Genomic DNA, 12,807 nt, shown 5'->3' on the forward strand with positions numbered 1-12,807 from the left:
ATGATCTTTGTTATTAATGTTAAGGCTGAGCAATATTGGAAAACTTGTCTCGTAGACTCAATAGGGCCTCTTTTTCCCTCCACACCATCCATTCCCTTATGCCCATCCTCACAGGCCCTGATTCTGTGCTTCATTATGATGTTGAACTGATAGTTGTCCTCCACAGTGCTGCCAGAGATTCTCCTAAAATGCCCCTCTATCCTGTGAATAGTCTGACTGAGCTAAGGGACTTGCTAAATACTGCAGCAAGGAGCAGGGAAGGCATTTGTCACCTGTAGATCACATTCATGGAAAGTACTTCCCTTTACAACCCATCCAGTACTGGATAAATCTCAGAGGACTTAATATACATACCCTTTAATGCTCTTCTTTAATCTTTTAATTTGGTACAGTGCATTCTGGCTTCTGCCTTTCTCTCTCATGCCACCTTCATCTCTTTCTGTACCTCCACACCCCTTCCCTCCAGTCATAAAACACTGGATGTGGTCTCTGGGAAGAAATGTGTACTCTTGCACACTATGCTCTTTAGTATATTTCTGCCCCTTGCCTTTGATCAGCAACTCCCATGCTCTTAACTTGTCCTTTGAGACTCCAGCAAAGCTGTGATCCTCATTCCCGAGCCAACTCAAATGTCCCTCCCTTGTCCTTTCCTCTCTTACAGCTCTGAGAACACAGACAGATTCTAGTTCACCTCTGTGTCCCCAACTCCTGTCACATAGTCTAACACATAGAAGATGCTCAAGTATTTTTTGAATGAATGCTTGAATGAGCAGACTTGCCATGCATGTGGTGTGTTCCTCCCCGGTGTTATTTCCATTTTAAAATAAGGATACTTTAAAGTCGTTGTTTGACCACAGAGAATGAGGATGAACTTTTCCTTCCAAATAAATGCTTTCTCCTATGACATTAAAGATCTCTAGGAATTACTATGGGGTATGGTCTGAAAGTGACAGACACTTTCCCCCTCTTGGGACATCCCTGCACTAGTTAATATTTCCCCTCGACCTGCTCTGTCTAGGTGAGAGGATTCATAGCGCAATAACACAGCAGAGAAAGTAATGGTGTCACAAGTGGATATGGGAAGTTAAGAAGCTGCAGCAACTTTTTGGCTAGAGCTTTCCCTTTCACAGTGTTCATTTTTCCAACTGAATACCGTCAATAGAAAGCATTGCTTTCTACACGGAAAGGGCGGGCACGGTGGCTCACGCCTCCTGTAATCCCAGCACTTTGGGAGGCCAAGGCAGGTGGATCACCTGAGGTCAGGAGTTCGAGACCAGCCTGGCCAATGTGATGAAACCCCATCTTTACTAAATATACAAAAATTAGCCAGGCGTGGTGTTGGGCGCCTGTAATCCCAGCTACTCAGGAGACTGAGGCAGGAGAATCGCTTGAACCCGGTAGGCGGAGGTTGCAGTGAACCGAGGTCATGTCATTGCACTCCAGCCTGGAGCAAAACTCCGTCTCCAAAAAATAATATACAAAAATTAGCTAGATGTTTGGGCGGGCGCCTATAATCCCAGCTACTCTGGAGGCTGAGGCAGGAGAATCACTTGAACCGGAAGGTGAAGGTTTCAGTGAGCCAAGATTGCTGTACTTCACTCCAGCCTGGGCGACAGAGCGATACTGTCTCCAAAGAAAAAAAAAAAAAAAGGCTTTGCCTTTTGCATACAGAGTTTTTGAGATTTACCTTCCACATCTATTAGAGGAGGACATTATTTTTATTTTATAGGCTTTGTCTACACCATAATCAACCACTGAGTTCATTTAAGTACAGTGAAAATGTCAACAAAGTATTCATTTACACAAAGATATAATGAATTCCATTTTAGGACATGATATTTAATGCAGTTAAGTAAATTTATTTTGAAATACATTTTGAGTATTTTTAAAGAATGTCTAAAACGTTTAATAACTCCATACACAATGTTTAGAAACAAATATGAACATAGAGAGATTTGTCTGTTGATAAGTAATACGGTATTATCCTTTCTCTTTCTTTTTTTTTTTTTTTGAGATAGAGTCTCGCACTGCTGCCCAAGGTGGAGTGCAGTGGAGCGATCTCAGCTCATTGCAGCCTCCGCTCTCCGGGTTCGAGCGATTCTCCTGCCTCGGCCTCCCAAGTAGCTGAGATTACAGGCGCCCGCCACCATGCCCAGCTAATTTTTTGTATTTTTAGTAGAGATGGTGTTTCACTATGTTGGCCAGGCTGGTCTCAAACTCCTGACCTCGTGATCCACCCACCTCGGCCTCCCAGAGTGCTGGGATTGCAGCCACTGCGCCCAGCTGATAATTTTCCTTTTTCTAATATTTTATTACTCATTGTAGAATTCGAAAACTACACTAATGCTATTAAAGTTTTATTAGTATTAGCTTTATTCATCATCCAGTTGTTCATGTTTTGAAGAACCACCATTTGGATGCAGAATGTTTTTGTCCATTTAGAAAGGTCTTACTAGATTTATAAGATGTTTTTGGTTTAATTAAATTAAATTTAGTTATTTATTTATTTATTTTGAGATCGAGTTTCACTCTTATCCCCCAGGCTGGAGTGCAATGGTGTGATCTTGGCTCACTGCAACCTCTGCCTCCTGGGTTCAATTGATTCTCCTGCCTCCAGCCTCTCACGTAGCTGGGATTACAGGCGTGCACCACCATGCGCAACTAAATTTTGTATTTTTAGTAGAGATGGGGTTTTGCCATATTGGTCAGGTTGGTCTCGAACTCCTGACCTCAGGTGATCTGCCCACCTCGGCCTCGCAGAGTGTTGGGATTACAGGCGTGAGCCACTGCATCTGACCTCATTTTATTCTTTTAGAAAATTTAAACATTTTCAGGTTTTTTGTTTTTGCAAAAGTTAGGATTTTTCCTTCAAAACTCCTTTATCACATTTAATAACAATTATCTATTTCTCTATATTTAGTCCCCAAAATTTTCCTAACAGATATTTTGGTATTAGGTTAAATTTATAAAATCTTCATGAATTTTTGCCTTATCAACCTTACAATGAAACATTCTCATTTTATAAATTTCTATGGCATTTAAAATGGATATAGACCCTTTTAAAAAAAAGTTAGGTGCCTGTTATGCCTATGAACAAAGAAGTTTTTCTTTTAAAGGACATATAACACCAAAGTCTTACAAAACCATATTATAAATACTGCAGTCCTAATGAGGACAAGAAACACAGCCCTTCAGTTTAGAGGAGTGAATATGAGTGTGTATGTCTGTGTGTATACATGTAGATATATATATATATGGATTTCTTTGGTTTTCCTTTCAGATATAGACTTCAGACCGTAAAGTCCTTAGCTGGAGTGAGCCTAATGTTACGGTTACTGTGGGCAAGTTTGAGATGGGATGACATGGCGGCCAAGGCTCCTCCAGGAGGAGGGACTACACGGACAGGTAAGGGGAAGGGGAGTTATTTTCTAATTTAAGTGTAAAAGCCAAAATCACAGGCCAGGCACGGTGGCTCATGTCTGTAATCCCAACACTTTGGGAGGCCGAGCTGGGCGGATCACAAGGTCAAGAGATCGAAACCATCCTGGCCAACAGGGTGAAACCCCATCTCTACTAAAAATAGAAAAATTAGCTGGGCGTGAGTCCCAGCCACTTGGGAAGGTGAGACAGAAGAATCACTTGAACCCAGGAGGCAGAGGTTGCAGGGAGCTGAGATCGCACCGCTGCACTCCAGCCTGGCAACAGAGCGAGACTCCGTCTCAAAAACCTTTTTAAAAAAAAGCTAAAATCACTTGCCTATTCACTTAATTTTAAGTATCTCTGTTTTCTTATTAAAATATAATGTACTGGGCACGGTGGCTCACGCCTGTAATCCCAGCATTTTGGGAGGCTGAGGCGGGCAAATCACAAGGTCAGGCGATCGAGACCATCCTGGCTACCACAGTGAAACCCTGTCTCTACTAAAAATACAAAAAATTAGCCAGGCATGGTGGTGGGCACCTGTAGTGCCAGCTACTCAGGAGAATGGCGTGAACCCGGGAGGTGGAGCTTACAGTGAGCCAAGATCACGCCACTGCACTCCAGCCTGGGTGACAGAGCGAGACTGTCTCAAAAAATAAGAAAATAAAAATAAAATAATAATAATAAAATATAATGCTTGTATTTTAAAAATACAGTTTTGGCCATGTGTGGTAGCTCTCACCTGTAATCCTAGCACTTTGGGAGGCCAAGGCAGGAGGATCACTGGAGGCCAGGAGTTTGTGACCAGGCTGGGCAACATAATGAGACCTTGTCTCTACAAAACTCTAATTAAAAAAGAAAAAAAAATCAACTAGGCCTGGTGACAGGTGTCTACAGTCCCTGCCACTTGGGAGGCTGGGGCCAGGAGGATTGCTTGAGCCAGGAGTTCAAGGTTGCAGTGACTATGGTCCGCCAGTGTCCTCCAGTCTGGATAACAGAGCAAAACGCTATCTCTAAAAAAAAAATTTTTTTCACATACAGCTTTGTTGAAGTTTGGCACATGCTATAAAATCCCAGGGGCCAGGAGGGAAGGTTCAGATTATAAAATGAGTCACTTATGTGTGAACCAGTCTGCATTTTTAAAAAGATATTTATTATTGTTTAATTAAAAATTTAAGACTTCTGGAGGCCTGCTCTTGCTGCTTCTGTCCTAGGCTTTTTATTATTTTGATTGAGTATTTCCACCAGGAGCTCAGCTATACCCAGCAGCATTTTGTTTCATTTAGAAATTTGCAGTGAGGAAGAAGCTCGGTATTGTTGCAGTCTAGCAGTGATCCTGTTAGATGTTAGTGATCCTGTTAATTAGTCACATGTTTCCAAAAGTTTATTCCATGTGTGTCTTTTTGAAAGCACCAGATGTACCTTTTTAGTCTCTGAGTATTTCCGTTGGTCATTAATACTATGTGAATTAAATCACCGTAGAAACATCCGAAACTGAAATCACAACAACAGAAATAATTAAGAGGAGAGATGTTGGTCCTTACGGCATTCGATCTGAATATTGTATCAGGAAAATCATTTGTCCCATTGGAGTTCCAGAAACACCAAAAGGTAAGGAATAGAAGGAATTATATTCTTTCATGATTAACCTGTTAGCCATGTATTTTATGAATTGAAATTTGATATATTTTTTTCTTCTCTCTGTTCACCTTTTAAAAAAGAAATTTTTTATAACTGCCAAATTTTGGAAATGATATTAAAGTAATAAACATAGGAAGATTCTGGTAGACACACATTGATGCCTATGAGCCTTGTTCCAAGCACAGCAAAGGGCTATAATAATACCTCTTGTAATTACGATGTGAGACATTGCCTGACCACAGACCAGCAGCTCCTAGAGAGCAGCCATTTCATCTGTCTGGTTTGTTGAAGTCCTGGTAACTATTACCGAGTCTAATATGTAAGTGGGTCAATAAAGATTTCTTAAGGATTAAAACTATTGTGAAATACTTCAGTGCTCAAGGTAGAGATAATCTAAGAGGCATGAAGAGTTACTCAAGAAATGTTTATAGAGCACCAATACAATAGGCACTGGGTGGCAAATACATAGAAGAATGAGATTTGGCCCCTAATCTCAAGGAAGCAAAGAAAAGCTTATAGTATTATAATATCAGTGTTACATGTGTTGCAATAAGATAAGAGAGTAATGTTGGAAAAGAAGATTAACACTATTTTATAGATAATTATGAATGTCTGCTTAGAAAATTCATGAGAATTAAAAGTATTAGCACTAATAGGAGTTCATTGTAGTATCCAAATTGAAAATATATAAAGTCCATGTTATTTTATGTAAACAATAAAAATATTTAGGAAAAAACCTAGTAAGAAATGTATAAAAAGGCCAGGTTCAGTGGCTCACACCTGTAATTCCAGGACATTGGGAGGCCAAGACAGGTGGATTACTTGAGCCCAGGAGTTCGAGCCCAGCCTAGACAATGTAGTGAAACCCCATCCCTACAAAACATACAAAAATTACAAAAATATTGGTAACATGCATGCCTGTAATCCCAGCTACTCAGGAGGCTGAGGCCCAAGAATCGCTTGAGCCTGGGAGGTGGAGGTTGCAGTGAGCTGAGATCGCACCACTGCACTCCAGTCTGGGCAACAGATTGAGACTCCGTGTCAAAGAAAAGAAAAGAAAAGAAATACAGGCCGGGCATGTGGCTCAAGCTTGTAGTCCCAGCACTTTGGGAGGCTGAGGCGGGCAGATCACTTGAGATCAGGAGTTTGAGACCAGCCTGGCCAGCATAGCAAAACCGCGTCTCTACTGAAAATACAAAAAATTAGCTGGTTATGGTGGTGCACACTTGTAGTCCCAGCTACTTGGAAGGGTGAAGTGGGAGTGGGAGAATCACATATACCCAGAAGGCAGAAGTTGCAGTTAGCCAAAATTGTGCCACTGCATTCTAGCGTGGGCAACATAGTGAGACACTGTCTCCAAATAAATAAATAAATAAAAAGATAATGTCCTTAGATAGAAACAGTGTTTTTATAAAAGTTACCTCTCCCCAAATGTATACACTTAATTTTTGAAACTTGATTAAATTAACTTGGGAGTTCTTGGAGAATAACCTTTGGAAAAGAGCACCAATGAAGCAACACCTGCTCCTAGTGGATGATAAATTTTAGCTTAATTAAAACAGAGGTCAGGCGCAGTGGCTCACGCCTGTAATTCCATCACTTTGGGAGGCCGAGGCGGGTGGGTCATTTGAGGTCAGGAGTTCAAGACCAGCCTGGCCAACATGGTGAAACCCCGTCTCTACTGAAAATACAAAAATTAGCTGGATGTGATACTACACACCTGTAGTCCCAGCTACTTGGGAGGCTGAGGCATGAGAATTGGTAAACCCAGGATGGGGGTATTGCAGTGAGCTGAGTTCACACCACTGTACTCCAGCCTGGGCAACAGAGTGAGATTCTGTCTCCAAAAAAAAAAAAAAAAAAAAATCACAAGGTCATCCTGGCACAGAAAGAGCTCTGTTGATGGGCAGAGAAACAGATGGAAGATGTCCCTGACAGGCCTTCAGTCTCCTTGACCCACAGCCTTTGATGCAAACCACTGCAGCCCCCTAAAATCACTTTTCTTTGATTTGTATCCCTTTGTACAATTCAGGTCCTGCTACCATTTCTGTTTCCTTCTGCTGCTTCCTTGTGATTGAATATATGGGAAGGTTCAATGCTTGTCCCTCCCTACTTTTTATTTTTTAAGTCTTTTTATGAGGAGATTTTATCTATTCTTAGGTTTCAGATCTCCCCTTTATATTGGTAACTCTCAAATCCCCCTTCTCTATGCGGTGATAGGGAAACACATATTGTACACCCAAGTGTGAGAAGAACATGCTAGCTAGTCTTTTGTAGGAAGTTGAATTCGTGTTGGGGTCTGGATGATGAATTGACATTAGTCAGATGAGCAGTAGGGGCTAGGAATAGTGCTCCAAGTGGAAGAAACAGGTTGTATAAAGGCTAATAAGCCTTTTATTTTGGGGGTCAGCAAACCACAGCCCATGAGCCTTGGCCTACCCTGCTTTTATAAATGAAATTTGATTGGAACACACCCACATTTACTCACTTACGTGTTGTCTTTGGCTGCTTTCATGATACAAAGGCACAGCTGAGTAGTTGCAGCAGAGACCATCTGGCAATTTAAGAAGAAAAGTTTGCCAACCACTATTTTTCGTGATAGAAGATGCCAGAAGTACTTTAATTTTAGAAGCAATATTGCTTAAAATATTCTGATTTCCTTTCCAAAGAAACACCTACACCTCAGAGGAAAGGCCTTCGATCAAGTGCACTGCGGCCAAAGAGACCAGAAACGCCCAAGCAAACTGGCCCTGTTATTATTGAAACCTGGGTAGCAGAAGAAGAGCTGGAATTGTGGGAGATCAGGGCATTTGCTGAGAGGTAAGGAAATGGTTAATACCTGGTCAACTATTTGAAGATTTTATCACTTCAGAATCAAGAAATTACTTTTTTTTTTTTTTTGAGACAGGATCTTGCTCTGTCACCCAGGCTGGAGTGCAGAAACAATCTTGGCTCACTGCGACCTCTGCCTCCCAGACTCAAGTGATCCTCCCACCTCAGCCTCCCCAGTACCTAGGACTTATAGGTGCATGACACCAGGCCCAGCTAATGCTTGTATTTTTTGTACAGAGATGGGGTTTTGCTGTGTTGTTCAGGCTGATCTTGAACTCCTGGGCTCAAGCGATCCACCCAACTTGGCCTCCCAAAGTGCTGGGATTACAGGCATGAGCTACCCTACCTGGGGTGAAAGAATTATCAGTTTAATTGTTTATTCAGTGCAGTAAAGTCCTAGCTTGACTTTACTCCACCTTTGATTTTAAGTACTAGCGGTGAATAGTTTAGTAAGGTCCTCTCTCTCTCTCTCTCTCTCTCTCTCTTTTTTTTTTTTTTTTGGAGACAGAGTCTTGCTCTGTCAGCTGGGCTGGAGTGCAGTGGCACGATCTCAGCTCACTGCAACCTCCGCCTCCCGGGCTCAAGCAATTCTTCTGCCTCAGCCTTGTGAGTAGCTGGGATTACAGGGGTGTATCACCATGCCTGGCTGGTTTTTGTATTTTTTGTAGAGACAGGGTTTCACCGTGTTGACCAGGCTGGTCTCGAACTCCTAACCTTGGGTAATCCACCTGCCTCAGCCTCCCAAAGTGCTGGGATTACAAGTGTGAGCCACCGCACCTGGCCCTGTCTCTTATTTTTAATGTGTTGCCCATTTGTCGATTTTTAATTACCATAATGTTTTATCTTTATTTTTTATTTTGTTTTATTTTTGAGACAGAGTTTCGCTCTGTCCGACAGGCTGGAGTGCAGTGGCGCGATCTCAGCTTCGCCTCCCAGATTGAAGCAATTCTCCTGCCTCAGCCTCCCAAGCAGCTGGGAGTACAGGCATGTGCCACCACGCCTGGCCAACTTTTTTTTTTTTCCCCCAAGACGGAGTCTCGCTCTGTCAACCAGGCTGGAGTGCAGTGGCGCAGTCTCGGCTCACTGCAAACTCCACCTCCGAAGTTCAAGCAGTTCTCCTGCCTCAGCCAAACGGCCACCACCACACCTGGCTAATTTTTTGTATTTTTAGTAGAGATGGGTCGAACTCCTGACCTCAAGCAATCCACCTACCTCAGCCTCCCAAAATGCTGGGATTTATAAGCATGAGCCACCGCACCTGGCCTGAGCCACTGTGCCCGGCCCTGGCTAACATTTGTATTTTTAGTAGAGATGGGGTTTCACCATGTTGGCCAGGCTGGTCTTGAACTCTTGACCTCAAGTGATCTGCCTGCCTTGGCCTCCCACAGTGCTGGGATTATAGGCACGAGCCACCTCACACAGCCAAATGTTTTATTTTTAAATTGAGATAATATCATACCTTTGTATGATGTGAAAATCAACCAGATTTCACTTATATTAGATGTCAGATGCCTAATAAGGTAGTTTCTGATAAGTTTCTCCTTTTTTTCCTGCAGAGTGGAGAAAGAAAAGGCACAAGCAGTTGAGCAACAGGCTAAGGTTAGTGAACAGAAGAAGGCAGAGGACATCAAGGCCCAAATGGAGGCTCTTTCGAAACAGCGACTCTTGACTTCCCATCAGCTGGGGGAGTTGGTCCTGGTCCCACTTGACAACATACATACATTTTTTAGCCAAATTCATGCACACCCATGCACAGTAATGATACATTCTTATGGGTTTTAGTAATTATTTTTTTGAGACAGTGTCTCACTATCACCCAGGCTGGAGTAGATCACAGCTCACCAAGCCTTGACCTCTCTGGTTCAAGCTATCCTCCCACCTCAGCCTCCCTAGTAGTTAGGACTACAGGCACACACCATTATACCCAGCTAATGTTTGTATCTTTTGTAGAGATAGGGCTTCACCATGTTCCCCAGGCTGGTCTCAAACTCCTGGACTCAAGCGATCCACCTGCCTCAGCCTCCCAAAGTGCTGGGATTTTAGGTGTGAGCCATTGCACCCATCCAGGTTTTTTTTTTTTTTTTTTTTTTTAATGTATCTCATGTATATCTTATTGTCATTATTTGAAAACAGCTCTGTGGATACACCAAGCTGTGGTTTTGTAAAAGTATACATATCTGGAGGACATCTGAAATAAGATTTCTATTATTTATTATCTTTAGAGTTTCATGAGTAATTTCTGGAAATAATTTTTTCTTGTGAATTTCCAATCTGGAAGATTTCTGTGATCTATGAAAAAGCAAATTATACTAAAACTCCATAAGAGTTTGTTGTAATTGATTATTATAAAGTTAATGATGGTTTCTTGGTGTTTTCATACCATAAATAATGTGTCAGGGCCAGACGCAGTGGCTTATGCCTGTAGTCCCAGCACTTTTGGAAGTCCAAGGCAGGAGGATCCCTTGAGTCCAGGGGTTTGAGACCAGCCTGGGCAACATAGGGAGACCCTGTCTCTAATAAAAGAAAAAAACCAAATTTTAAAAATAAAAATACAATGTACTATATGTGCCTAAACATCGAGGACCTGAATAAAAGATGATGACCACTTACTTCTATTGAGAAAATACTCTAAAAGTTTTTACCAACTTTAGTATATAAACATTGAGGATACAGGTGAATAGATATATCTATATACAATATTATTAACATAGTTATACATAATTATTTAAAAATCACATATAAACCAAATTATTTGTTTCAAACCAGTTTTCCCTCGCATTTTATAAAACATTTTTTCTAACTCTTATATATCTTTCAGTTTACTATAAGTCCTTATCTTCACTTACATCAAAGTTTGAGATGATAGCACTTTTGGGTTCTATGTATGATGCTATCTGTCATAGGAAATGGATCACTAAACCCAAATATATATAACAACTGGCTAGTTGTATTTTTTAAAATTTTATTGGGTGTGTTTTCTCATCTCTGCAATGTAACCTAATGTATTACTTTTTTTTTTTCTTTCTTTTTTAAACAGGGTCTCACTCTCTTGCCCAGGCTGCTGGAGTGCAGTGGCACAATCATGGCTCACTACATTCTCAATCTCCTGGGCTCAAGTAATCCACCCACCTCAGCTTCCCAAGTAATTGGGCCTACAGGCGTGCACCACCATGCCTGACTGATTTTTGTAGTTTTTGGAGAGAGAGGACTTTTGCCATATTGCCCAGGCTAGTCTTGAACTCGTGAGCTCAAGCGATCTGCCCACCTAGGCCTCCCAAAGTGCTGGGATTACAGGCAAGCACCACTGCATTTGACTGTAATATGCTTTTTTTTTTTTTTTTAATTTTTTGAGACAGAGTCTCGCTCTGTTGCCCAGGCTGGAGTGCAGTGGTGCGATCTAGGCTCACTGCAAGCTCTGCCTCCCGGGTTCACGCCATTCTCCTGCCTCAGTCTCCCGAGTAACTGGGACTACACGTGCCCACCACCAGGCCTGGCTAATTTTTTGTATTTTTAGTAGAGACGGGGTTTCACTGTGTTAGCCAGGATGGTCTCAAACTCCTGACCTTGTGATCTGCCTGCCCCGGCCTCCCAAAGTGCTGGGATTACAGGGGTGAGCCACCGTGCCCAGCCAATACATTACTTTTAAAAATCTACTTTAAATGATTATTTATGAAGATAGCTAACACTTCAGCTTTGAAGGCATATCCTCCAATAAATGAGTACTAATATATCTGTTCTATTTCTCTGCCTCCTTTTTTTTTTTTTTTTTTAATTTTTTTTTTATTTTTAGGAGATAGGATCTTGCCCTGTTGCTGAGGCTGGAGTATAGTGGTGAGATCATAGCTCATTGTAACTTTGAATTCCCGGGCTTAAGGTGATCCTCCGGCCTCAGCCAGGATCCTGAGTAGCTGGAGCTGCAGACACACTACCACACCCACCTTTGCCTCCCTCTTTTTTTTTTTCTTCTTTCTTTTCTTTAACTGATTTAATCAGGTGATGTCTCTAAGAGTTGAAAACTAAACTCTTTTTCTTCTGAGGAATGAGGAATTATGTAAAGTACTTTATATTATATTCAGGTGTATAGGATAGGTACAAAAGTAGTCCTAAAAAAATTGGATGTGATGTCATAGGTGAGCAGTTTGCAAAGGCAGGAGAGCGTCACCCTTAACTAGCTCTGTGGCCTTGGGCCAGTTCCACAACCTCTCTAGTCTCTTGTTTCCTCAACTTATAAGATAATGAAGGTAAAGCATCTGCCACCAGGTTTGCAGTAAATTTCACCTGTTGTTTTACATGTGTATGGTCATCACACCACTGTTGATAAGCTGTTAGAAAAGTTTAGCAGTCTGTAATAAAGGATATACAGAATATCTTTAATAACTAGTTTAAAAGATCATATTATACAACTCTGTATAGTATAAAGTATTTTTCTATAAAAATATTTGAATGTATAATATAAGAAGTCTAGGAAAACTATAATTTTCAGCTTGCTTGATTGCCGATTTGCCAACTTTAATAATAGTGTCATTAACTATTGACATGCTTTTTATAGTTGGATAAATTAACATTACAGTGAAACAGAAACCTTTCACAGCTCCAATTGTTCTCAGCTCTGAATCTCAACACTGAGCAGCATGGTGTTTCTGTCTCCAGTAAGATTACCCACATCTCTGTTGTTTTCAGTCTGAAACCTTGGATATTTGTACAAGCCAGAAAAACTTGATAAAATATTTTCTGCTATGGACAGCTTAGTACCTTTAATGTAATATGTGTGATATAGAGATATGAAAATACTGCCTTCAGAGATAGGTACCTTGGAGGAATTAAATGTATGAGCGGGGCGCAGGGGCTCACGCCTGTAATCCCAGCACTTTGGGAGGCCGAGGTGGGCGGATCACAAGGTCAGGAGATCAAGAC

The 12,807-nt window shown here is 41.5% G+C and overlaps 1 protein-coding gene across 13 annotated transcripts in view; it reads left to right on the top strand.

The window, feature by feature from the left end:
• BPTF (bromodomain PHD finger transcription factor) overlaps positions 1 to 12,807 on the top strand; it is a 153,341-nt gene that overhangs the window by 90,403 nt on the left and 50,131 nt on the right. For all 13 annotated transcript variants that reach the window (XM_010379968.2, XM_010379964.2, XM_010379966.2 and 10 more), the window contains 4 exons: positions 3,281 to 3,405; positions 4,903 to 5,031; positions 7,731 to 7,881; positions 9,450 to 9,492. In XM_010379968.2, the coding sequence (XP_010378270.2) occupies positions 3,281 to 3,405; positions 4,903 to 5,031; positions 7,731 to 7,881; positions 9,450 to 9,492 (448 nt within the window). The remainder of the gene's footprint in view (positions 1 to 3,280; positions 3,406 to 4,902; positions 5,032 to 7,730; positions 7,882 to 9,449; positions 9,493 to 12,807) is intronic.

This window comes from Rhinopithecus roxellana, chromosome 19, assembly GCF_007565055.1.
Source record: "Rhinopithecus roxellana isolate Shanxi Qingling chromosome 19, ASM756505v1, whole genome shotgun sequence".
NCBI classification, from domain to species: Eukaryota; Metazoa; Chordata; class Mammalia; order Primates; family Cercopithecidae; genus Rhinopithecus; species Rhinopithecus roxellana.